This window comes from Morone saxatilis, unplaced genomic scaffold (genome assembly GCF_004916995.1).
Source record: "Morone saxatilis isolate NCDOM2014 unplaced genomic scaffold, NCSU_SB_2.0 Contig1, whole genome shotgun sequence".
NCBI lineage: Eukaryota > Metazoa > Chordata > Actinopteri > Moronidae > Morone > Morone saxatilis.
In genome coordinates this window covers 10,514,390-10,542,070 of record NW_023339651.1, presented here as the reverse complement: position 1 = coordinate 10,542,070, position 27,681 = coordinate 10,514,390, and the positions used below count along the sequence as shown (strand labels likewise).

Here is a 27,681-nt window from a genome sequence, read left to right as displayed (position 1 = left end):
GGAATCTCTTCATTTCAAAAGGGTTTGGCAACAGAGTTGACCCTGAATGTCATCCTGGAGACAGTAGCCAGAGAAGTGAGTTGGACCAGACTGTTAAACAAGAGATGGTCGCAACTTGGCAGTTTAGCGGCAAGTTGTTGTATTTACTGGTGCAGCTGATGTTAAGTTCAAGCATGTAGGGCATAATGGACACTGTCCATGGTGGAGTGTGGTTTATTTAGCCAGGGATGTCTTGCTAGCTGTCTGATTTCAGTAAAAAAAAAAAAGGGGGAGAGTATCAAATTGAAACCACTCTATGAGGTTTTGATTATCAAAATGGTTTTTGAAAGGTCTATGGGACAAGCAGAGGGCAAGGATTAGGAGAGAGCAGTGCTGGGACTGGGACCGGGACAGGGTAGTTTCCCCTGGTCTGTTGTTTAGTGTGGGGGCAGCGTAGGGCCTGAGAAACCAGATGGCTTTGTTTTGTTTCCCTGATGAGCCTGCCCAGCCACTGGCGAGGTCACAGACAAATACAGTACGAAGAGGAGGAGGAAGGGAGGTGATGTGTTTGTGGGAGAAGAGAAATCATGAAGACAGCATATTGTTAAAACACTGACTAAAAAATCTTCCTCTTTTTTTGCCATTCATAATTGAATATGTTTCAGCAACAGTCAATCTAGAGGTAGACAGTATGGTCCCATACTGCTCTGACTCTGAGTTTTCTAAATAGTTCCTCTGGAAGGTTGTTAAATAGTGTGGCGGCTATACGCAAAACGTCTAAAACATACGTAACAAGCAGGCCAAACACAAAGACACACAAACACAAGCATGATTACTATTAAAAAATAATATTCAGGTTATTCTAAACACAGTGTTCATAGTGATAGAATCTGATTTAGAATAAAAGTCATTTTGGATGATGGATACACAGGATGCCTATTGTTAAAGTCACTTCCATTGGCACACTGCACATGAAAAACTGCTGTAGCAAGCTGGGAGTTAAGGACACTTGTTGTATTACTGCAATAACATAATGGAGATAAAACAAGTGTACATCATAACAAACACTCCTGATGTCACAAACCACCCGCTGTTAGCACTTTAGTAGTGATAAATATGCTCTGATGGCACCCTGCTGAGATTCTAAAACCATTTGTTTGTTAGGGCAATTACAAAGTAGAGTCTTAAATTCTGAGCTCTTGTCACACATGGTTGTCCTTATTTTACTGGGTCCAGTGGAGCGTGAGGGAGGATGTCTTGTAACAGAGGTCATCAGTTTAAGCCCTCAGTGTTAACACATCTCAAACTGTCAAACAACACAACTTCCAGAATATTTTATCCAAACGGATTGGATGAAATTCCTATAAGTTGCTTAACTGCTGCTTACCATGCAGATAGACAGATAGCTACAGCACAGACCTGACATCCATAAACAGCAGAAAGCTAGCAGCTATCACAGTATGCGGCACACGCAGGAATCAGTCTCCAGCAATGATGCAGATCACTAGTGCACGACTACATACTAGTGTTTCCTCTGTAGTTGTTTTGCAGTGGTAGACAAACACAGCAAGAAAAGATACCATAATTTGCAAAAGGTATCCCACAATTTCCCCTTAAAACTCAACTGTAGGATCTGTATTTAAATGTAGCATTTTAAGAAGCCGTTTTAAGATACTAATAATGCTGGTCAAAAGGAATCAGCGAAAGACCACCAGCTACCACCGCAAAACAAAATTAGATGGAAACACTGGTACATAGAGTGACGCATCAGAGCCGTGCATTTACCTTCCAGGCCATATGAGGCAGTAGAGGCTGTGAGGACATCAGCTAAGTGGAAAACAGGCAAGATAAAATAAGAAAGGAAAGGAGTGAGAACAGAATGTGAACAGAAATAGAGACTTAAGAGTTAAAAAAAAACAGGGACAGAATAAAGGTTTAAACAGAAACGGATTCAAGGCTTACAACATAAGAACCAACATATATTTATGTGCTATTTTATACTGAGAATCTTGTAGGTCCGTTCAGTTTTTTTGTCAGTTTTGTGCACTTGAAGTGTTTTCTTCTCCTTGCAGTTCTCCTTACCATCTGATAAAGATTCATAGTCATAGTCGTACTCGTCTTCTTCCTCTTCCTCTTCCTCATTGGTGTGGTTGCCAGGCGAAGTAACCCCTGGTGCCCCATTGCTAGCCTGGGCCTGCATGTGGGCCAGCTGGTGAGCCTGTGAAAGGGTGAAAATATTATAACAAGTGTTACAACTTAGTTGTAAGTGCATGTAAAAAACTGTGTGTGAGAAGAACTCATATTTACAAAGATATACCTGTATCTGACCAAAGATCTATATCTGCCCATTACCTGTAAATATACAAGCTCTTATCTGCAGAGATAAAAGTGTGTATACTGAAGCACATTATGTGTGCTAGGTAAAACTGACTGAAAATGGTGTGATGGACACATTAGCATCTATTATTTATGTGTGACAGCACTCTAACAAACAGTGTTAAATATTAAATGCACTAATGCTACCTGAAAAGCCTTTTGAAGGATGGCTTATATGAAATATAAATTATTTACATGTTTTTATATGTGTATGTTTGGACAGGATGTCTTGCTTTCTTCTCAAACCTTCTGTTTGAGTATGTCCACTGGTGCCTGGTGGGCTTTGAGCTTCTTGTTCTTGAGGAGGATCCTCCCCCGTAGTTGCAGCGGTGACGGCAGGTGCGGGTCATCGCTGAAGTCACTTTCAAATAGGAAGCGTGTAACGAGACGTTCCCCAAACACTGTCTAATGAATAAATATTCAAATGTGACAGACGTCAATAAAACGCGTCCAATAATGTGACCAGAATGTAATGTCAAGTGAGAGGAGGAGAGGGAAATCAAACTGCTTTTATCAACACAAAACAACATTGCAAATAAACAAGCCCGTGGTGACATAATCTGGCCAGAGGCACAGAGCTATCTAAACATGAAAGAGCTTTCTTTATCAAGCCACTCAGAAGTCAGTCTCTAGGGAGGATACGGATGCTGGGAAGTTTTGTTAGATAAAAGTACGATGATATTCCATGATGTATCTGTCATGCCCAAATATGAGTGGCCTTTAGAGTATAACTTAAAAAAGAAGAAGAAAGGGACAGTTGTAGCCTGGAGATTAGAAAAGCAAGCCTCTGGATGGAAGTCTGCCAGTTCAAATGCCCACGGCAGCTGAGAAAATCTGGAAAAACGAGTACTATCCTTACTCGAAATCCCACTGAGGAAAACATGTGTGGTTGTACTAGAAACTTCACTACTTGAAGGTGTAGGTGCATGTAAATCCCGAAATATAAAGCATGGAATTGCTAAAGAAGGAGCATGTTTGCTTATATAAACTCAAGTTTTCAGTCTATAACATCAGAAACAAATAAACCACACATGGAAAAATACTATACTATAGATGACTATAGATGATAAGACAAGTCATATCTTGTATATTTCATGCAATGTCTAAATTTCAGACATCTTGTAGCTGCTGTCATACCTTGAAGATTTCAGCCATCTTGCGTTGCTGTGGGAGGGAGCAGTGGTTCTCTATGGACAGGATGACGGGCATGTCAGAATTGACGAATGCAGACCGGTTAACTGCTTCCACCACATCCTGGAGGACCATGGGAGAGATTCAATTCTTAGAAACAGCACTCCAACTTAAACAAGGGACAATAAATCTCTATGAAAACCCATACTAATGACATCTACTGAATCAGCCCTTACATACAACATCAAATAAAATACAGGTGTTTGAGGGCTCTGATTAGTTCAACTCTGATTACATAAACCATGCAAGGAGGTATTGGAGCAGAAAGCAAGGTGAGCCAGTCACTGATTAGATTATTAATATGCATATCTAACCTTAAAGGGAATCTTAGTGGTGAGAGTGTGTCCGTGGTAAATAACTGGCATGCCGTCGTCGCCATCCCAACAGTCCAATTCGACGCTCCTGCAGCCTTGCAGTAGCACCTGGTGAAAAATGACATATTATGATCAGACACAAACATACAGTATAGGAGCTATGGGTCACAGAAGTGGTTTCAAGTAGGACAGATGGCTCACTTACCTGACTGTAAAGCTCAACAGAGGACTCTCCTTTGAGCTGGTGTCCAGTCAGATAGGTGTTGTGAGAAGACTCAATGTAGTAGTAGGACAGAGGATACTGCAGCTCCTCCGGGTTAATCTGGGATTCCTCAATACGGGAAGCAAAGTTCTCCTTATCCATCAGGAACCTGGTGTGGAGATTGGGATGGTTAGATAACAAGACACAAGGCTGATTATAAATAGTATTTTTGAAAATTTTTACTCTACCTTGCAAAGCCTTCAAATGACATCCAACCCATTTGTCTCATGCTTGATGAGGGCTCAAATTTCTGCAAGAGAAAAGCAAGAAATAATGAATTACCATTATTGATCGAAAGTTAATTTTCCTTCCTCGTATCTCAGGTTTCCTTTATTCTTATTTTATTCATTTTGCTACAGTATATGTCCTCCATTTCCACCATCCAGTTCATGTTAAAAACACTTTTTAAGTACTGTCCTTCCCGGCTCCAGACTCCTACCTGTATAATGCTGAGAATCTCATCGTAGCTGAGGTGCTCTCTCTGGCAGGTAATAAGGAAGTCGTTGAGCTGAGGAATAGCCAGACCCAAGACGCCTAGTGATGCGTTTTCCACTCCTGTCCCATTGGTCACAATGCTGGCTGCTGCAATGGCGTCTGAGATCTGCTTCTGGTTGTCAGACATCTGCTGCCTCGTTCGGATAAACAGGCCAAGATCAGAGCCGTTGCGGGTTAACAAGTCTGGGAAGGAGAGGATGAGGTTAGGCAAGAGGGAGGGCTGACAATATATAAATTAATCTTACTGTTTGATCTTTTACCGAGGTCCGGCTGTAGCCCTGAGTCTTTGTCGTCTATCCTGAGGTTGGTGTAGAGAGGAGCAGACTCTGGACTTGAACGGCTGCAGGGGACGGCAAAGGTGTCAAACAGCTCTTTAAGGTCCTTCCTGCTTCGGATACTGTGGAGGAGACGACACATAGCAGAACATCGTTCCATTTTAGCAACTGAAAAGCAACTGAAAAGCAGTTTTTTGGGGGATACACCACAGACACATATGTGCAGAAGCATTGTGTTAGATCAGCAGACCAAAAGCTTTGCTGAAGACTAAATGAAGGTGATCTTTTCAGAGTACATACATTCAACTACATCTACATGGCCAAATGAAAAGACATTTATAGACTTTCATTCAACAAATATCTTCTATACGTTGCAACATTTGGTTTCAATGCAGGCATCCCTTTACAAGCTCTTCTCACTGTTCTTGATAACAAAACTGATGCGAGATTCTGAAGAATTGTTTATGTGTGAAACTTCAATTAGAGAATGGTCAAATGGCCAAATATAATTCATCTCCGGTACCATCTTTGGAAAATAAGCAGGATCTGCATAGCTGAGCAAGTGTGGAATTTAAAAAGCATAATGCTGGGCAGCAGATGAGAGGATACACTACAATCTAAGAAATGTAGGAGGGCTGGCATTACAATAATCCACCGCTTATCAAGGCAAAACATTGTTTCCTTTCATGTGACAGGGGAAAATATTATAGAAGCTAAATATTATAAAGACAGGAATTCTTGGAAAACGTTGTAGGCATGATAACCTTGGAAAGAATTTGTTGAATTTGTTTTATCATACTGTCTTCAGCTGCTATGGATAAAAACAATTTTATAACAAGAGGGAGTGAGAAGTCAAAAAGGCTGAACAGAACATGTAAAGTATACATACATCAATGCTTCAGGTTATTATTGAATGTTGGATGATTACAAATGGCCAGGAAAATATGTTTGATCAATGTTTTAGTTTGGCAAGATAAAACAGAAGCATATTTATTTTATGTGAATCTCTGCTAAAAATGTTAAAAAAACAGTATCTAAGAGTGTCATTTTTGGTATCTACCTGAAGGACTTGAAGAGCTCAACAAACTCAATGAAGCTCATCGTGCTGTCAGAAATCATGAGGTTCTGGAAGCCTTTGAAACAGCCTTTACCTCGACCGTGCCATGACCTGCTGCTCCATGCCCTGCAGCCAACAAAGAAAAGGGAAAATATATTAACCTGAGTGAAAGTGAAGGCTTTCACACCTCCAGTCTTCATGTACAGTAATAGTCATACCCAGGCGGTGACTTAGCAGTTCCTGAGAGGATCGGAGAGGATTGCGTGCGGGACTGGTTGGACCCTGCCATGCTGGAGGAGGAGGAGGAGGAGGAAGAAGAGGCAAGCAATCCAGGGCTTTTATTGGATGAGAGAGAAAATGGTCCAGGGAAGCTGTCCTCTGTGGAGGCAAAGAGGAATGAGGGTAAATAAAAAAAATCAAACAGTATCACAGGAAATTATCTGTTAAGATCCCAATGCCCTGTAAAGATTGTTGATTCTTAATAGCTCTAATAAATGTCACCTGGATCTTCTTGGTCGATGCTGTCAGACTCTGGTCCATTTCGATACAGTCCCTCCTTGCAGCTCCGTGTTTTCCTGGAAACCATCTCATCATCTGTGGCATCCCCACTGTCTCCCTGTGTTGGGTGTGTAAATACACATGCTATGTTAAAAACAAGTAACTATTCAATATTAGAAACTAAGTGTGTGAGCTGGTAGGTGTATCAAGGTAAACACACATTGTTGATAAGAGTGACAGCTAAATGAGATACTAGATATGAGATACTATGAGAGCCACAGTGACATAATGAAATAGAACTTTTTTTACTGACCCTGACAAGGACCTTCTTCTTCTTCTTGGTCTTATCGTTGATGCTCAGAGGGCTGTTTTTCTGGCCGCCAGGTTTTTCCACTCCACTTGTACCCATGTTCCACCTCCGCCCACCAAACAGCTCAATGGCGTGGGCTAGTGTAGGACCTTCATACCTGCCATCCTCCTTACAGACACAAACACATAGGCACAGAGGATTAGATGGACATGAAGGAAGACAAGCAAGGACATCCTCACTTATGGAAAAAAGGCATGTGTCAAAAAAAGGAAACAATTGTTTACCTGATACAAACTGACATACTGCCTCCTCAGCCACTGCAACCTTTGGTCAGGAAACTTCTTTAATTTTCTGGTTGCATTCACCAACTCTGACAGGCCCTTATAGAGCATCTGTGCCGTGTGGTTGGGGGCCACAAAGTGCAGGAGTCTAATGGCAGAAGTTAGGAGATTAGTTAAATTATTTACTAAACAGCAAGGTGTTGTACCTATGTACCAGTGTAGCAATGCACCAGTGTACAAAATATGGATTTCAAACCAGGGTAATGGCGGTAACAAGGCACTAACCTGTTGTCGGTGGTACTGAGACCGTAGAGGAGGCTGAGACCGTTCTCCTCCACCGTCATCTGGCTCAGCTTGTTTTGCAAACATACAGCATGAACATCGACTCCCTGATGACCTTGGAACACTGCCTGCACATTCAAATAAACACATTATATTATTGTAAGTGCAGTCTAACTTGTGACTGTTAAATTCTTAAAACACAAAACTGGTATATACACAAGATACAAGATAAATCCATATTCTTGCAATGCATTTTTGAAAACTTTGTGACCAAGTTGAAGTAATGCAGCTTAATTTGTAATGTAATGTAAACTTCAATAAAAAGTTTAAGCTTACAATTTTTTACTTTAATACATTTTTCAACAAACCTTCACCACACCCAGGTCCAAAAGGCCCTCTGCTAGTCCAGCCACTACAGTCTGTCCTAATCCCAGTGGTGGATCTGTGGGGGAAGCCCCTCCGCTCTGAGGCTTACCTGCAATAAATCAACACTTTTACGATATGTTTGAAATGTAGTAAAAGCATAGGAAATTGAGCAACTTGCAACCAGTTTAAATTGTGTGTGTTATAAAGTCATGACACTTACTAACCGTGGAAAAACATGCATGTTTGAAACATAATAATGTCATAGGAAACATGATTTTTTTTATATCATGGATGCACGTTTTCCATTTGTTTGAAGAGCAATAATGAGAGAGGAAATGGGCTTGTCTCCATGACATATAAACATCATAAAATGTACTGATGTACGTAAATCTTGTCAGCAGTTCTTGCAAGTTCATTTTATCACATTCACTTTAACAAATCCCACAGTCCTTCTAGAATTAACCATGGTAAACAAATTGTAAAACTAAATTTTAAATTTTTTAAATAAAAAATTAATGACAAGCGGTTCCCAGCAGAAAGATAAACATGTATTTTAAATTATATTGATATTTTTTATTAAATGACGCATTTTATGCCATAATTTACCCCAGGTGAGTGTTGTGTTGTCAGGTTGTAGTCGCAGCAGACAGCGGGCTGTGAGGTGGCTGTCCTGGTCATAGTGGATCACTGTAGCCCCCTGCAGCAGAAATTGGTGAACGTCTGGTTGTAGCGACAACACATACCTAGAGAAAGACAATACAAATTGAATGGATTGTCTGCTGAGTTATCTGTGTGTGTGGGTGGCTCGTGGTGTGCCTGCTGCTGGGTGTGTGCTGGGTGTGGTGGTGTTGTGTTTCTTTCTTACCAGGGGATGAGCTCAGTGCCATGGCTGAAAGCTCTGTGCGTCTCCTCAGTGCCTTGAAACTCCACCTCCTTCACCGGCTCAGACGACAAGTCGCCCTCTGAATCTGACAAGTCTCCTACCATGAATCTGAAGATGGACAGGAGATCCCGGAAAAAAGTAAAAAAAAAAATAGTTACCTAACCTAGATTTAGTAGCTGAGTTACAAAGTTAATTCATAGAACTACTGCAGCAGAAGCAGTTATTTAGAAAATGCATTGAGGTCTAGTCAACAAGAAATTACCTGCATCTACAGTAAGATAAACAGTAAGATAAATGTAGTCTGTACTGTAGTGCATCAGTTGAACAAGCATAGAAGCATCATGCATTTGTCATTGCACATTCCTTGACCGCTAGAGTTTCGTCTCAAACTGCAAATGAAACCAGGTTAATGTTTGCCTGACACTCTTATAACCACTTACAAGACACGGTTTGATTCTGGTGGCATCCTAAATGAATGTGAACTACAATGGGAGATGGGGACAAAGAAGGAAGAGAGGAATGAAATGAATAAAGAGCGTACAGAAAGGTTTCCACACAAGATCACAGAACAGAAAAGAAAAAGAGGAAAAAGAGGATGCCAGTGAGAAAAAAAAAAGGATTCCTAAACCTCTTTGAGTAAGTTAATATTTATCTGCATCCCAGTACAGACAAATGAACACCATAACCCAAGCCAAAAAAAGACAGTTATTTAGACAGTTGTTTTCCTGAGCTCTAACATGAAATAATATCTCAGAGTCAGAGAAAACTGTCTAGAAACAAAGGGAAGATAATCCAGGTTCCCTTAACACAAACAAGCTTGAAATGAAATAAGCTTTCTAACAACATTTTCATGACCAAATTCCAACTTGTGCCATTAGCCACTTTCCACCAGTGTGCTGAAAAGTACCAGAGCTCTGTTCCTTCCTGTCCTGACAGGAAACTAACCTGTTATCTGTTTTTTTTGTGTTTATGTGAACATCACCTCATATCAGTAACAATCTGCAAATGTGTTCCTTCACAAACCCATTATCTTGTGCCGGTGTTTATGAAAGACAATATACTGTTCAGTAAGAGTTTGGTAAACATCCAGTTCATCTGGCACCAGAAGGTGTGCTGTGAATGTAAAATATCCATGTGTACTTTTAATGGACCGTACAGAATACACATTCCTATTATGTGAGGAAACCAATGTATTATATTGTTTAGACAATATCATGACCATTTTCTCAAGAGGCATATTTTGGCATTGAAAGTAAGAGACCAGCCATACCAATCATTCACAGTATGGCAGTATTCATAGTTCTGATGTAAGTCAGAACATTACAGACCCATTTTCTTTTACATTGTCCATGAGTCATTGTCTGTGAGTGAACAGGAAAATAAAGAACTCAAATTTGGAAACAGACCTTTGGCAGGAAGGGTCACAATGCTAAACAAGAGAATAATTCTGCCTTAAAGGAATGCCTCATTTTAAATAGGTTAAGGGTGCCTTTAGATTCAACTTCAGTGGTCTCTAAAGTACTAGGGTGTTATACAAATTGGAACTAAGTATATAATTATTCAAATAAAGAAAAAATGGGGTAAAATGTTCTTTTAATCATCACAAAGAATGATTTAGCTTGAAAACCGTGTTCTACACAGAAGCCAGAATGAAGAAGTCATTCAGTTAAACACCAGGGGAAAAAAGTGACAACAACTGTAGTATGCAATCAACTGATAGACAATGTCCCAGTGTCTTGATGGACTGGGTCACATGCTATGTGCCATTTGATACTGTACTGTATGAATCATAATCAGAGATTATCCTGATCATAATCCTATATATATATAATCCCATAGCTGGATGGGTTCAAGACCCTGCGACAGAAAACATTCACTTTTCTAAGGTATCCTTAAAGACGATGCTAATTTTTTATGAGACCCAGAGTTGCTGTTGCTGCACGCTGAAAGAACTCTGTCTTTGGGATAAACAAAATGTAAATAAAAGCTTGAAAAAAAAAGGTGTGACTGACTGATTGCGACAGCGGTCCCTGAAGGAGTTGTTTCTGGACGAAGGGGACGGGCCAGTAGAAGAGGGACTAGTGGACGCGTCATCGGGATCCTCTGCCTCCAAACTACGATTACATGATCTGAGAAGCAGAAAGAGGAGAGTCAGAGGTGAGTCAAATGCCCCAAAAAAGGTGAGTAGAAGATAGTCTTTATTTTTGTTTTCAAGGATGTAGTGTACCTGATAATTTGGAGGATATTACTGACAGTAGCTTCTTTTTCTGGGACGTGTAGCCCATCTGGACCAGACCGTGACATGAAGTTGTGCTGGCCGCTGTAGTCAGACACAAACTAGAGAAAGGACAGACCAAACAAGGAAGGATGAATTATTCTTACTGCTTGAATTAGTTCTATGAGATGTGTGTATGTTAGGGTTAGATGCTTGCGGGTGTTTACTGTACTTCTATTGAGTCCTCTGTATTATCTGGAGGAGGTTTGAGGCTGATGATGCTTGCTGTCCCATCCAACGCCTCACTCAGCTCCTTCAGAAAAACCCCGCAGAAGGGCACCACCTATGGTGTGAGAAAAACACATTGGTCAGACAAGAAAGAAATAATGTGAATTATTAGTCATGAAACAAATACATGCTGATTTAAAGTGGTAATTTAGGACAAATTCCCAAATGTCACCTGAATAAACAGCAACCTACCTTGCATCCTGGGATATTGAGAGCTCTGGTCACAACTTTCTTGTACTCAGAAGAAGACTCGTGCTGAGCCATGGCGTCCTTAAGGCTCCTCATGGTCTCAATGTCTGACTGGTCCATGAACTGCCACATCTTCAGCACTTTGCGGGACCTGGAGGTCAAAGAAAATCTCAAATTCCAGTTGGTCTGTGGTCCAGTCTGTGTGGTTGTATAGTTTTTTTTTAACAAAACAGACATGCACATCTCTGTGTAATGTATGTGAGTGTATTTGAGTTAGTGTCTGTGTGCGTCTTAAAACCTGAGTCCAGCCAGGAACTCCATGACACCGTTGTAGTTTCCCATGTTCCAACAGCATTTAGCCACATGGACCAGGTAGGAGAAAACTTCTCTCTTCTCCTCCATGGACCCTGCTGTCAGGATCAGCCACGTCACCCATGAACTCACCTGTATACAGAGTTTCAATATTACAAGTTAGATTACATTAGAGATGAAAAACTAACATTTATACTCTTGGAGGCTTTGCCTCTCCACCAGAACTAATTGGAGTAAAGACGTGATCATTTATGAAACACAGTTAAGTTGTACCTGGTAGAAGGACTTATTTTTTTTTTTAAATGTGATTTTTTTAATTCATACCCATATTTAATATTTAAAATACAAATATTTTGAATTTAAACAGAAAAAAATTAGCCCTATCCAGTGATAAAATATCTTCTAAGCCTTAGTACCGGTGCAATATGCTACATATAACTACATGAAAATAAGACATTTCTGATTAGACAATCCACATAAAGGTTGACTTCATGTACCAAACCACAGGATGATTTGTAAATTGTGTTAGTGTGTTACTACAAGGCTGTTACTAGGTGTGTTAAAACCCAGTGAACAGGAGAAGAGGTCCATAGCCAAGTGACGGTCAGATGAAACAACTGTATTGTGTGTGTGGTCTTACTTGTGCTTGTGTCATCTCTTTAAATTCTGGTATGGCAAGCTGTGTCTAAAGTGGTCCAGTAATTTATGCACAGGACTACGGCAGCTGGCCACACACACACACACTCAAGAAAGAATGCGATCAGATATCTATCAGCTGCACTCTGTCTCTGCACTGACTGCCCTCTAGCACGCACAAAAGACACGATGGAAGAAGCAGATATGCATCAGGGTCAGCTTCCTTTAACATTCTCTGTGACTGACATACACACACATACAATACAGGAAAAGATCAGATTTCAGTCTGGCTGCTTCTTCTAGTGTCTCTATGCGTTTGAGCCTCATGAATGTATTGACACAAACATAGAGAACACACACACACACATACACACACTGAAACTCCCTAACCCCTTTGCAGGCGGTAAAAACATCCCCCTGGCCCAGAGATCTATTACTGGGTTATGTAAGGATCTTTAAAGCCCACCACTGACTGACTTCACAGGGACTAAATAAAGCTACACGCACACGCACGCACACACACACACACACACACACAAACTCCAAAACATGTAACAAAATACTGAGTTTCACAGGTTTGTGTTTGTTGTGATGAACCACTAGTAAAATGTGATTTTGTTTCTCCCCACGTCACCTCCGACCCCTCACTTGATTAATTCACAAGCAAGCACAGAAATCATACATAATACATTCAACCAACCCCCGTGCCCATCTACAGAATACAGACCCATTGACATACACTAGATATGAGACCATAAATACTCACATATCAAGCATATATACAATTTAACACACAGTATATACAGACATCTTAGATAAGAGCTTGTACGTACACAGAACCTACTTCATGAACATATGATCTACAGTCTTTGATAAAGTGCTAAATTCTATTTGTCAGACTCTAAAAAAACTGGTTGTCATAATTTCAAACTCACTTATGTTAATAGTGTTATGGTTTTTTAAGTCTCACATTTTCTCCCTATCGAATACGAGTGAAAGCGCACCAATTTATGCATTCCTATGTGATAGAAGCATGGGCCTCAGAAGGGCTGGGGGTTGGGAAGGTTACTGTGAAAATGTAATCCATCTCAGACAGTCTCCTCACTAACGTTATGTCTTGATTTACTCAAACTCAGAAACATGAAAAAAGAACACTTAGGTTAAAGTGGCACACTTTCACATGGCCTACTTTCCTTTTTATCATGGAACCGTAGATGTTAACATTTCCTTTTTTAAGTGTTCCATCTCCATCTGCTGATGACGATCAAGTGATATCATCGAAAGAGGCAGAGCGGCTAGTAAATGGATCTTACGTTGGGAATGTTTTCTCGGAACTGTTGTTTTCGAGGTAAAGAATGAACTTTGAACCTCAGCTGGTAAGCTAACACGCACCAGAAAATGTATATTTTAACACCTTTAATTCTGGAAATACTAAAAAGATCTTGTGGTGAGACTGTTTTTTCAACTAAACTGAAATGATACATCAAGAAGAAAATGTTGCCACATCATTTGAAACTGCACTTTTAATGTTTTTGCCCTTGAACTACAGTAAATATCAGATAAGAAGAGCATCTTGGGTTGCACTTGTCACATCATCACGCCACATTGCTGTTGGTATCCAGCTATCTAGCACAGTTAATAACTAACCAGGTGACTTGAATGTAAACGTATAAGTCACTATTGTCACTGATCACCTGAAAGTAAAGTATGAAGACAGTCTTACTTAACTTGCAAAGGTTTTAGTGTTTCATCTTTAATTTGAATAACCTTGAGCATCAGAGACTCCTGGTAATGTAGTGATTAAGACGCATACCAAGTAAAACCTATCGTTTCCACTTGGGTAACTTCGCTTCCTGTCAGACCCCCTACTCTCTCCCCATGTTTCCTGTCTCTAGCTCTACTGTCACTATCCATAAAGGGGACAATTCACCCAAAAAACCCTTGAATATCATCATCTATAACTGTAATTAACCATTCTCAATACATTCATACAATAACATACAAAATTAATTCATTCTCCAAACACTATTGCATCATAACAAAGTGCACAGCCTCATCTAATTAAGTAATTAGCCGATTCTATTCATCACCGACAGAAATTCTTCTCTAACTTGTCACTGTTCTCAGAAAAATCTCTCCTGAGCTGGCAAGGAGGCAGCATCATGCTCTAATAAAGCTTCAGATGTGCTTATCTGTTACTCCCCTGCTCTGTGCAGGATGTGTGCACCTTGCATGAAAATCTGCTATCAGTCACTTTTAGTCGGCAGTTGGCTTGAGTTACAGTCACCATCTAAACCACTCTGACAGCCTACAAAGTGGCTTTTTGAATCGCCACAGATCAAGGCGGTGTAGAGAGCTGGCATCTCTTCTAATATTCCAGATAGCAAAAGTGTGTCCTCAGTGTTGTGAATGGGAGATAAAAGACAAGATATGAAGAAGTACTATATATAGAGAAGAGTGTGTAATGGCACAGAAGAGCAGAAAAGAGCAAACAAGATACAAGGACAGACGGGAGTTTTTCAAAAAGTTTCTGTTCTCAAACAACAGCCTCCCCTACATATATAGCGTTGTCGATGGCAGCTTGACAAAAATTCAAACACATGCGCGCACGCACACAGAGCGAGAACCGGAGCTAGGTACAAGCTGATCCCCCTTGATGTTTGTGTATGTGTCCATCTGTCTGTCCGTCTGTCTGTCTCCATCTGTGCGTGTGTTATTAGTTGAATTATGAGGGTCAGTTTCTCCTTGATACATGAATTACATAACCAAGGTTGACAGAGAACTATTACAAACTCAACCCATGAGCACATACTGTACTCACCCTGTCAAAGCTAAAAACTCCGGACAGACACAAAGGGGCCCAAACTGTTGGCCCTTCCCTGCATCCAACAGTTCTCTTGCCGTGCTATCCTTTTTAAACTGCATTATCTTTCACTCCCATACATGGCTTGAAAATGTCAAGAAAATGTTGTCTGTCAAGTGTGAAGACTAAAAATGTAATATCTTAAAACTGTGGATCCAGCCCAGGGCAGTGTTGGCAGTTCTTAATCAAGGCGACTTCAATGTTACCAACAAAATGGTCACCTTTTTTCCTTGTAGTTAAGATCTCTTTTTGGAACATATCTTATTTAACCTGTGAAAATGTATTTCTACATTGTTACTTTAAATACCTAAAAAAATCTTCTATTACAGAGCACAACCCAGAATAAGTTATCGTAACTAGCGCTTCATCTAAATTATTGTCAATACCAAATAATATACTGATTGTCTCAACTAATTGTAGTTGTTGTTGAATCAGTAGGGGGCAAAATTAATGTAATGAATCAGAAGTTCTAGACCAGTTCACAAACAGAATACTTAAAAAAATCATCCCATTTGAAAAGAGAGATTTGAAAGATTTGACAATACATGAATTGTTGTCATTATTGCAGATTTTTTGTCAATCAATTAATGGATTCATTGACGAATCATATCTTTTCCGTAACAGTGCCAATAATGGTTTGTTTGAGTTGTTAAAGAATAAGAAACAACTCCCTATAATGTGACAAGTGGTGAAGAACAACTGAAAGTTCATTCAAAAACATGGAAGATTCAACCCTTTTCTAACCGTAACTGTAGTATACATTCAAAGCTAAGACAGAATACTCAGACAGTATCTCATCTGTCACAATTTGAAGCCACTTCAGGGCTCCATCAGTGTCTTCAGATGGAGAATCACTGTTGTCATTCGACTCCATATGTGCCCATATATGGCTACAACACACATTTGGGAGACTATTTTTTGTGTGTCCCTGCTCCCGCCGACTTAAATGAAAAGCAGCTGATGTGAAAGGCATGCAACCTAAAGATGACATCATCAGTTCCAATCAATCTCTCCCTCTCTCGCGCTCTCTTTCTCAGCAGTACAGCATTATGATTGTTTATTCTCGAAGTCACTCACCAGAAAAGACACGAGGGGAGAGCAACCTCAGCGGTGCAAGTTGCTTAGAAGTTGCAGTGAGTGTGCGTGCATGTGTGGACACAGTGTGTGCTTCAGTCATGAGCTGATAAGTTGATATGACTCGCACAGCAAATACAACCAGGCAAGCCCAGCTGAAGGAAAACACAATTACTGGTCTGCTATGCTTTTCAAACTTTCATGTCAAATGGCAATGCATGCATTTGCACTGTCTCTGACGATGTCATTAAGGGGAGGTCACTAAAGGGCACAATCGAAGGAAGCACTGTTTTTTTATTAATATTTTCCCAATAGATGACAAGTGCCCTTTTCCAACATGGATCACATCTCTATATGGTCTTGTTTTAAAAGTTTTTTAAGGCATTTAGGAGTTAAACCATAAAACTATTCCACTTAGATTGCTATCACAGAGAAGTGATCTCATCCAGATTTCTTTCCAGATCCTGTAGTAAAAACTGAGCTTGTGAGATATACCGTTGTAGACTGTGCAAGGTTACTATGATGAATCACAGCTCTTAAAGTTGAATTAGGCTTACTGACTTCAAAAGGTCACAACACAAACAGGGTAAAACATTTAGATGTTAGGTGGAGCTAAAGCAATAATGAATTAACTGATTAGTCAATCAACAGAAAATTAATCAGCAACTTTGTGTTCATCGATTACTTGTTTAAGTAATTCAAACAATAATACATTTTTATATAAGCAGACTCCTCACCTCATTGAAGCGCGCTACCAAGTCCTCCACAGCATTACTTCGCTGAGCACTCTGGGTAGGCATGGAAGGCACAGACAGTGAGGCCTTGAGGTTTGGGTGTCGTTTGGTTTGACACTCTGGACTGCCCAGGTCTCGAGTGAGGAAACAGAGGTAGTCCAAGGGAAAGACCTGCAGACAGACACAGTATTGAAGGGATAGACGAGTGAGTTATTATTATTGCCAGCTTAGAAATAAACTTTTTCTCTTGACATGCTAGTCATTTTCTCGTTATGTCTTTATCCTACCTTATCCAACCCAATATGAAACTCTTGTGCAATACAGAAACACAATACAATAAAAAAAATATTCTTTCATTTTTTGACCCAGATGTGTGTTTGTGTTCCCACCCGTTGGTAAAGCTGCTGCTCTTGCTCGGTGAGGATACAGGCGATCTCCTCTGGGAACTGAACAAGGTGGCGCACCTCTGCCAGCTCCTTACTGATCCCACTGACACTGGGAGGAATAGAACTGCTGCTGGTCATACTGTTGGCCAGCTGACGCTCTGGAAGGGACAGATAAAGAGTAGCGAAAGACATTAACGATCCTACTTTTTCCACATGCCTTCTCATCATCTAGCTGGTATTTTAGGTCCGCAGTCAAGAGAAAAAGAGTGAGAGAGATGAAAAGAAGGTATCAAATACCCAAGGACAGCGGAGACTGCTGTTGTTCATACAAGTAAAGAAATGGAAGGAGAAGAGAAATCAGAGAGGAGGGATTCAAAATGAGACATTTTATCTACTCTGATGTTTCCCTTACACCATAAAAGTTTTAAGCCTCAATGAAATGTGCGTCTCTTTTCAGGATTAACCTGAAGGTCTCAAGTCTTCTGAACGATCAATCATTGCATACCATACAGTCTCAAACCTTCAACCAGCTGAGAGAAGCCAGCACACTTCACCCCCTAGAAGTAAACAGCATTGATCACCTGCCAGTTCCTGTGTTTGGATTTCAGTCAGGTCCATTAGTCTGTCTGTTTACACACATTCGCAGACACGCACATATGCAAACTTGTCCTCATCTCTGCTAACAAGGGACTAATGGACAGTTTCTACACTGGTGCTGGAGCTGCCAGGTGACATACTGTACATTGTTGGGATGAATGCCACATAAACAGGCTCTTTCCACCACTGCAACTTTTCCAGGAAACATTTGAGGGACTCTTTGAGGAATTTATCTTGCAGTTTTATCACAGAAATGTACATAACCTATGTTAATCACTGGGACATAGTTTCTGCCCCCCCCAAAACTTCCTCCTTCTAAGCCAGAGACTATCGGGGTGAGGTTTCTGGAGCTGAAAGTTGCTGAGTGGTAAAACTCAAGTTATGACACTGCACCTTGACACTGTTACAAACTAAAGTGAAATACCACAAAGGCTAGTATATATACATAAAACTGAATGAGCACCAGGAATTAGACAGAGTCTGCCTGGTCGTTGTGCACTGTCATATACACAGAAACCTACTCATACACCCTCCTGCAACCACACACACAGAAAATAGTGTATGCATACACATATGCAGACACACACTTAAAGGTTGTCCTTGGTAACCCTTGAGATGTGCAACAGGTAGCCATGGCAACAGCTGTGACTGGTCTGCAGGAAAAAAATAGCTTATTTACACAGTTTGATTTGTGGATCCGGCCTCACAGCTTCTTTAATGAACTCTCAGTGTGTGAGTGTGAGTGAGTGTGTGTGTGTTGTGTGGTGTGTGTGTGTGAGTGTGTCTGTGTGTGTTGTGTGTGTGTGTGTGTGTGTGTGTGTGTGGGTGCGTGCGTGCGTGTGTGTAGAAAAGAACATAGACAGATTGACCATAAGCGACAGTTGGGAACACAGAGAAGAGAGAAAAGAAGAGAGAAAGGGAAGAAAGGAAAGATTAAAAGAAATAAACCTGTAAAAGTGGAGTTAGGGACAAAGCTGGAAAAGGTTATTTGAACAGAGACAAGATCAGTGAAAAATTCTTCACACAAGCAAAAAAGAGAGAGAGAAATTAGAACAGAAGAGAAATGGGAGGAGAGGACAGAGATATGATAGAGGAAGGAAGGGATAAGTAGAACTAGTGGAAATTCTGTAGTTTAGACTATGCCGCAGGTGTGAGCTATCTATCACAGTTAGAGAGACAGCATAATCCACTAAATCTTTTAAATTTCCTACAGAGAGAAGGAGTACAGGTTATGAAGGATGGTTCATTGTACAGTCCTGACCTGGACAACATTTTTCATAGAAATATTTGCATTAAATGAAACAGAGAATAAAAACAATTTGACAACTGAAACGAGTAAAATGTGTTTCAGAAGCCTGGTGTCCTGAGGCTACACAGAAGCTATTTGGCCTTTCAAGAAAATTGCATCCTGGCGAAAATTATTACTGAGCAAATTCAATGCATAAATACTGCACCTCCTCAACAATACGCAATTTTACTTAAACTGGTTGTGTTAAAAACGATAGAAGATAAGATGGAACATAAGAGATAACTTTTTTAACTCACTAAAAACTCCTAAACATAAGAGCAATATCTCCTCATCTCTCCCCCTTTTTACATGCTGACCTTCTGAAGTGGAAATGCAGACACCCTCGAATCAGTGATATGAATTTCATGACCGTGCAGATGCTTCAATCATTCATTTATTCATCCTTTAAACTGGGAAACAAACAAAGCTGGCAGACAAGGCAGTGACAAAAAAGATCTTAAGAGATTCTAAAGAATTAATTAAAAGCAAATTAATAAAGAAAACAATTATTACAGAAAACTAAAAAATTCCAACTGTAACATATTGACGATAAAGAAAACAACTGGGGTGCACATATAGCTGTATCAGTCTCTGTTCAAGACCTACGTTATGAACCTAAACTGTTTCGTGTCAAAGCAGCGGGTCCCAAATTAGAATCACCAGATAGAAAATGTATTAGAAAACATGTTATCAGCAATTCATTGTGCTTTATCTTGTGTTATTCATGATATCTTCAACTTCTGCCTGCAAAGCTTCACACAAACTGTTCAAAACCAGTAATGACAAAGCTGTGATACATAAACACTGAAGACTGAATGGAATGAGATCTTGGATTCCAGTGATGGTGTAAGTTTATCTAATATAATCAAATGGACCCATGAGAAAAAGCCCAAAGCACTAGTTTGAGAAATACTGATATATATGATATTGAAGCACTTCTACTGTGGGACGGAGAGAACATGAACCTGGACTAATTGACCGTTCCCTGTGGTTTTTATGCATGGGTTTACTCATTTGTAATGCATCATGAATACTAATACACTGTGTGTGTGTGTGTGTGTGTGGTGTGTGTGTGGTGTGTGTAGTGTGTGTGGTGTGTTGTGGGTAGTGTGGGTGCTGTGCTGGTGTGTGTGTGTGTGTAATGGATCCTTTTCTAAATGCGGTGGTGGATGGAGTACAGTAGATTGGCTGAACATCCTTTTTAACCATTTCCTGATGTTTCTACACATAGCATGCCTCCTCTCGGGTGATGTTTAGAGGGTTACGTGTACGTTAAACAGTATATGCACATTAAGATTAAGAAACTTTACATTTAAAGCTGGCATTCACATCAATGCAATTAAGAAAATTACATTGAAGTTGTTGTTTATTCAGATGAACTCTACAGTGTGTCTGAAAAAGAAAAAAAAGTCAGTAATCTATCTTGATCTGATTATTTTCTATGATTTTGTTTTTATCATGTTTGCCTTACCTCTGATTATAGCAACAGTACATTTACTTGAGCCATCACCATCACTCCATCTATCTACATACATCCAATATAATTTACATATATAGTAGTAGGTATAAGAAAATCAATGCTTCAAGGCGTTCACCAATGCCAAATTACAGCAAAATGAGTCTTGTTCAGTGAGATACAGTATTTAAAATCAACAAATTACTGACAACAAATCACTGGCCAATCCTGTATGGCAACGTGACTGGAAAAAATAGCTTAAGCCTTCAACACTGTTTGTTTTGTTCACTGAGTAAATCACAAGTTATGTACACTCAACCAAAGGAGAGGAACCTTGAACATAGACCCAGCCATCTTTCTCTGCCAGCCAAGTACACACATACACACACAAAGATACGTACATTATTCTCACAAGCACTTTCAGAGCTGATGACAACTTCCCCCCTGGAGTATGTAGGGCATTCAAACAGGTGCAGCACAAACAGCCTGAGTCAAAGGACTGTAACAAATTAGCCTTTTAAACTTATAAATATCATTGTACATGTAAAATCATTTCTATTCCAAACATCAACAATCTTATTCCGATTTCTGGTCACTCATGTTTACAAATGATTGATTAAACTGTCCTGCACCACAGTATGAAACCTGTGTAGTGTTGCATGGATGCATCACCACATGTGAAAATCTGTATAATCTGCCTTTAAAATCTCCAGCCAACCTGCAGCATCAGGCAGTTTCCCTTTAGACCACAGCAAAACAATAGTTACTTGCTTTTAATCCATGGCACAAATAGCCTGCAGTAAATAACAGAATAACATCTGGTAATACATAGCCCTTGCTGGCACGCATACACATGCACATGAAACTACACACAAGTAAGGTCATGTACGAACCTGTGCAAATAAAAATCAACAAGTAGCAGCAAACAAACTGACACGTGCACAGTGGCAAACATGAACAGATAAAAATAAACAGAGTAAGGACTCTGTAATAACACAGATGCAGCCAAATACACAGACACACAGCAGCAGCAGCAATAAACATTGATCTGTCTGACTGCTGACAACACTTGAATTATCACAGGGAGTTTCCCTCTTGGATCAGATATGCACATTGCATGCAAACACAGAACTACATGCAGACATAAATATAACATTTAGGGTTCTTTCGACCGAATAAAGGTGATAAATTGGGACCAATTGAGCAAAAGTCTCCTAGTTATTAAACCTAAGATCAAATTTCAGCATCAAATGTGACACATAATTGAGCCAAGTGAAAGTAAATTTGAAGATGTAGAGATTTTTAAAGAAGCATGCAGTGCAGAATCTTTGTTTCAAGTCAACCTATACTGTGAACGAGGCCTCATTCAATCTGTAAGAAAGAAAGGTACACCAAATGAGTTTGGTGTCTCTGTGTAACTTCACAGTGACTTGTGATATAAATCAGATGGAACACAGGTCATTTTGGTGGTTTTGTTTTTAACTGTAAGGTGTATTACTGTATCTTCAGAGTCTAAACATATCCACAGCCATGTGTGACATTCACTCTTAGGGTCAATTCAGTGTGAAGTTGCCCAGATGCCTTCTGTCAGGTTTTTGGTATGAAGGGGTGACGGTGCACAACACTTCCTCACACACATTTTTTTTTAAACTGCTGCATCACCCATCGCACATAAAATGTCAAAGCTAAGTTGATGCAAGACATTATTAAATCATAAATTCAAAACGCATGAATTTACGATTTAATAAAGTCTTGCATTTCAGAATGCAAAATATAATGGGAAACAGAAAAAACAAATCACAAGGAATAAAAGAGCATGCTGGTCTAGTTGGCCCTTACATAAAAAACCTGAGTCACACTCTGTGAGGGATGAGCTTCTTTGCCAGTAAGCACAACAACAAAAAAACTACCAAAAAAAACAATAGATTGGAGGTAACTGTGATATTTGATACAGTAAAACCTATTTTAAAGATATGAAAAACACAGAATTTAAAACGATACATATGGCACTTTAAGGTACAACTCAACCACAAAAGACCACAAGTCCTGCCAAGATAGTTAAAACGCACATTAAAAAAGTTAGCCTGCATTCGGCACCAGTTAGAGGGTAAAACTAATCAACTACATATTCCACGGAAAAGGATTTTGCAATTTATAATGAAAGTTATGTAATGTAAAAAGAAACTACCACCATCTATAACCAACAGACTTGTAACATGAAAAAAAATCTGATTATAATCTCACTAAATGTGTAATATTTCTTAAACAAATTAGCTAGCAAATGACTTGTTATCATAATCAGATTTCCCTGATTACCCTGTACACAAATGCAATTCAAGTGATTCTTTTCAATGAAAACTCCCTTTGATTCTAATATGCATAGCAACTAAGTGCTGACCACACTAGGCAACATACATATTACCATACACATAAAGACACTACATTTAAGTAGACAATAAAAAAGCACACACACATGCAGACAGACTTTCATATGCCATACTGTAACTCACATTTCTTCTACTCACTGATCAGCTTGAAGTCCATTCTGTGAGAGTGCTTCATGGTTTCTAGATACAGCTGGCCACTCTGCTTCCACACTGACAGTTCAGTGGTGACTGAGGTACACTTGTCCACATTTGAGCCCGTCGAATCCTGCCTCTCCTGCAGCTGCTCGCTCTCTCTTTCTCTCTCTCTCGCTCTCCTTTTTCTCTCAACCTTACTCCATTTCTAACTTAAACTCTCTCCAGCTCTCACTATATATTTGTCTATTACTCTTTTTCCCCTCTCACTTGGCTTCTCTTCCTTTTCTTATCAGCAAACAATCCTTGCTCTCTTTTGACTACATTCTCTCTCTCCCTCTCTCTCTCTCCCTCTCTCTCTCTCCTACCCTGACACCATACATAGTTCACAGCCATGCGCCAGTTAGACCAGCCAGACCATCCCACTGCACCAACACACACGGTCATAAATCAGTCACTCATATGGACAGACTATAGATACAAGTAATAAGGGATGACGACAGATCCAAAAAACATCTCCCATCTCCTCTCTCTTTCTCTCATCCTGTTATTTTACACTGAATCATTGAATGAAAAATGCTGTAAATTCTTTTTTTAAAAACAAGATGACATTTTACATTATGTGCAAGGTAATGTCACAGTAAGGTGGTGATTGCTTGCAGTGTTTGCACAATACTGCTCAGAGTGTCTTTAATGGCTTTAGTCAGATACTGTATGCCAGTAAAGGCTCATTGTGATAAACATCTCAAATGTCAGGATTTATTGCTTTTCTGTTTTATATGAGTGCATGGTGAATGTCTTTGGGTTCAAGACTGTTGGGTCTGACAAGACAAGCAATTTGAGGACAACACTTTGGGCACTGGTTAACGGCACTGGTGACGAAAATGTATCAACTAAACAATAACTATAAAATATAATTAACAGATTAGAATACTGAAAGTAATACAGGAAATAACTGTTAATAGTAGCCCTACACTGTACAGTATAAATTCATGCTGGATAAAGCAAGTTACCTTGTATGCACAGAGCAGATATTATTACACATTTGAAACATTTTCAGCAGTGACCTTCACTTAATTGCTAGCTACTGCATAACTTTGTTCAGAAAAGGTGTCACAAAATAAAATCAGCTACAGTATATGAGCAATCTGTCTATATAACATTCCCTCCAACTTAATTCGAAAACATGCTGTTATTTGTCACAGCAGCAGCTAGCAGGGTTGTTATCTTCGTCAAAATATTATCTTTGATTTCACCAGAGTTAATACATAAACATGGCATATTTGTACAGTATATACTGATTTTTTTTGATAATTAACAAGTAAAAACAAATGTCACACTCCAGTCTAAGAACGTTCTGATTTGTATTTTTAGCAGTTATGGCCATGTAAACAATATGTGCTCTTGAAATCCTTGAGACTTCCCCTCCAGTATGATTCCCCACCACATCTCCTGTCAATGGGTCTTCAATGCTGGCAGGCAACACAATGTACAATGACGACTGAGGGGAAGAGAAAAAAAAGAAAGAAAGAAGAAAAGAAGAAACACCAATATTGAGTTGAAGGATGGCAGCCTATTACTGACCTACCTACTTCCTTTTTGGCAGTACAGTAAATTGTGCTATAAAGGAAACGAGGTCAAGAAAAGCACTTAAACCACTCCCATTTATAGTTCACATGAATATGACTAATTCCCAGTGGTCTGCAGTAGAGTTTTTCTTTGTACTTAAATAACTATAACTGTGTATACTTATACAGTGAAGGAGGTGATGACACAAAGATTAAATGCCAAAATGAGACATCCACTGCATTGCAGCTCAATACTGCCAACGAGAATATGTTAGATAACCCAATGAATGAATTAATTAATATGATGTCTCGGTTTCTTCTAGTGCTGTGACTAGCAATTATTTTCATTATCGATTTATCTGTTTATTTTTCTGTTCAATGGTTTGGTCTATGAAATGTAAAAAAACATCCATCACAACCACACAGAGCCCAAAGTGGCATCGTCAAACAACAGCAAATCCTCCCATTTGAGAAGTTGGAACATGAAAATGTTTGTTTTACCATTTGTGTTTGAAAAAATGTGACAATAACAAGTCACATTATTACTTTGCAACGTCGCCCTCTTGCATTGAATTATAGGCGAACGTTATTATGAACTTACTGGGAAATGAACTGGACAAGACGCACACTTGGTGTAAAATATGCCCCATTAAAATTAAATACTTTGGTAATACAAAAAATTTGAGGAACAACGTTAGCCGTTTACAGCCTGAGCTAACGTCTGTAAGGCAATAAGGCAAGACCAGCTAATCAGCCAACAACTGAGGAGGTGCCGTTAACTTTGCTGTCCAACTCAGAGAGAGGGAAGAGAATCGCCCAAAATGTGGCACACAAAGTCACTTTAAAGAAATACATACCTACATGCTGCAGCAAAACAAATTAACACATAAAACATACGAAACACATTTTCACACAGTTAGTGAAAACTAAACCTGCCAAAGCCTCAAACATCAGTATTTAAGTTGACACGGACTGGGCAGGCAATAGACTTCAGAAATTTAACAAAGACAAGCTCTACAAAAGAAAAACAACTGCTTCTAATTACTTACATATTTAGCAATGATTTATGTCCTCTCTATTCCTCAGTATCTCTACACCAGCACACACACACCACCTTGACCTTACCCTTGTCTTACCCAGTTGACATTTTTTCCAACACCAGTATTTGCCTTTATAGGTGTCAGTTTACCCTCACAACAAAAGCCCGTCACACTGACCCAGACACATGTAAAATACCATTTATCCTCGCCAAAACATTCCTCCTGACCTGCTAATAAAACCAAATAATTGCTACGCTACAGAGAGACATAATTCATTCAAATACATCAGAGAAACCAGCAAAATGCTTTCAGATCATTACAGTGGATGTGGCATGTAGAGAAGGTGTAGAGAAACATTCCACCTCTCATCACACACATAAAATCTCCAAGAATACACCCAGGCTGGCCAGGCGATTATCCTCGTAATCCTTGAAAGCATTTGGGCCAGAGCCACTGGTCGAGTTTGCTGAATTGTACTTCCAGCTGAAGTTTTGCTACCACTTAACTGTATCTAAAATCAATACCTTATTAGGACAGGATAGGATAGGAACAGGGATAATATACACCAGCACACTGCATTTACCAAGTAAAACAAAAATGGAGACCTCAGTATCTCATAGTTGTGACTTAGTATGGCATAATTATAGGAAAACAAACTCATAATTGCTGGATCTGTATCTTGTAATTATGAGATTCTTTCTGTTTATCTATGAGATCAACACTTTACAATACTTTTTTTGAACCAATCCATTCAAAATATACAAATATACAAAAAAAAAAAAATCCTAATGAAACACCTTGTCTAATAAATGACTGCTGGCATAAGCGCACCTATTGTAGACTTATATTAACAAATATCCAGGATCTTCGTCCAGCAGGATGAAGGCAAAATGAAAAGAGGAGAGGAAATGCATGGAGACAGAACACAAAAGCTTTTCTATAGGAGGTGACACAAAGATGACCCTCACCAGAGAGGATTTAAAAAAAAAAAAAAACCTTTGATTTCCAGAGGAGGTTGACCACTTTAAACAGATAGTGGTGGGCACAACATGTTTCTAAAGCTCCAAATGTCCATTTCAAACCCAGTCCATCCCCTGTGATAAAAATTCTGGATGAACAAATAGCACAAGCAGGTGAAAACTGAACCAAACATTAAAGAAACATCTCTTTATTCACCTGGCAAGGAACATCCTTGACGCTAGGTCGTACACTCAATGAACAGACACAAACGCTTTGTGTTAAGGTAGAAATGTTCCATATTATTGTTCAGTACTTTGCGCAAAGTTTTATGTTCTGCTACATAAAAAAAGCCTGTTCATTTTAAACTGAATTACACAAGTTAGACTTTATTACTAATGCATGAGAGATTCAGAGCAGGTTATGTTGAAACTCTGAAGAGAGGCACAATACCATAAATGGTGAGAAAGCAATAACTACACTAACACTATCCAAACTCGAAAGTCTGACCTTCCCCAAGCTTCAGAATAATGAAATGTCTTTTATAACATCTCATAATTAAAATTGCAACCGCTGTCTTTTAAAAACCTATGCTCCAGCTTAAAATGTTGCTTTGAGTCAGTTGGAGTAGTCGTATTTCTTTACTCAAAAGTAAATGTTTTTTTGTTTGATTCTTTCAACTTAGCATTGCACTATTATTAAGTTAAAACTTCTGAAACAGCAAAGCTACAGTATATATCTATGTTACAGGGACATTATCATCTCTGAGACAGATACAGATTCCTCCTACCTTAAAGGTCAAATTATGTGAAATGGCACTGCCACACAGTTGGTTTCCCTGTGTGTGAACCACAGAGGTGAATGGCATATCGGAAACAGATAACTGTTTAAAAACACAAAATATGGCTGTGTGTCTAAGTCTTAAAAGGCTTATGCGCAATATCTGGGTAGCTTTTGGCACCAGGGTGAAGAGACAGAGAAAGTTAGACA

At 39.4% G+C, this 27,681-nt stretch overlaps 1 protein-coding gene across 10 annotated transcripts in view; it reads right to left on the bottom strand.

Moving 5' to 3' along the window:
• plce1 (phospholipase C, epsilon 1) overlaps positions 1 to 27,681 on the bottom strand; it is a 75,752-nt gene that overhangs the window by 14,296 nt on the left and 33,775 nt on the right. For 5 of the 10 annotated variants that reach the window (XM_035660460.1, XM_035660470.1, XM_035660478.1 and 2 more), the window contains 26 exons: positions 17,270 to 17,424; positions 16,884 to 17,051; positions 11,560 to 11,705; positions 11,265 to 11,412; positions 11,017 to 11,127; positions 10,797 to 10,906; positions 10,582 to 10,698; positions 9,010 to 9,051; positions 8,552 to 8,677; positions 8,293 to 8,429; positions 7,689 to 7,795; positions 7,324 to 7,448; positions 7,042 to 7,186; positions 6,761 to 6,925; positions 6,451 to 6,565; positions 6,168 to 6,327; positions 5,953 to 6,075; positions 4,878 to 5,014; positions 4,562 to 4,800; positions 4,311 to 4,372; positions 4,066 to 4,231; positions 3,861 to 3,968; positions 3,493 to 3,609; positions 2,602 to 2,760; positions 2,062 to 2,197; positions 1,765 to 1,806 (listed from right to left, as the gene is read on the bottom strand). In XM_035660460.1, coding sequence (XP_035516353.1) covers positions 1,765 to 1,806; positions 2,062 to 2,197; positions 2,602 to 2,760; positions 3,493 to 3,609; positions 3,861 to 3,968; positions 4,066 to 4,231; positions 4,311 to 4,372; positions 4,562 to 4,800; positions 4,878 to 5,014; positions 5,953 to 6,075; positions 6,168 to 6,327; positions 6,451 to 6,565; positions 6,761 to 6,925; positions 7,042 to 7,186; positions 7,324 to 7,448; positions 7,689 to 7,795; positions 8,293 to 8,429; positions 8,552 to 8,677; positions 9,010 to 9,051; positions 10,582 to 10,698; positions 10,797 to 10,906; positions 11,017 to 11,127; positions 11,265 to 11,412; positions 11,560 to 11,705; positions 16,884 to 17,051; positions 17,270 to 17,424 — 3,366 coding nt within the window. The remainder of the gene's footprint in view (positions 1 to 1,764; positions 1,807 to 2,061; positions 2,198 to 2,601; positions 2,761 to 3,492; positions 3,610 to 3,860; positions 3,969 to 4,065; positions 4,232 to 4,310; positions 4,373 to 4,561; positions 4,801 to 4,877; positions 5,015 to 5,952; positions 6,076 to 6,167; positions 6,328 to 6,450; positions 6,566 to 6,760; positions 6,926 to 7,041; positions 7,187 to 7,323; positions 7,449 to 7,688; positions 7,796 to 8,292; positions 8,430 to 8,551; positions 8,678 to 9,009; positions 9,052 to 10,581; positions 10,699 to 10,796; positions 10,907 to 11,016; positions 11,128 to 11,264; positions 11,413 to 11,559; positions 11,706 to 16,883; positions 17,052 to 17,269; positions 17,425 to 27,681) is intronic. The other 5 variants (XM_035660495.1, XM_035660526.1, XM_035660510.1 and 2 more) reach the window with 3 other exon arrangements.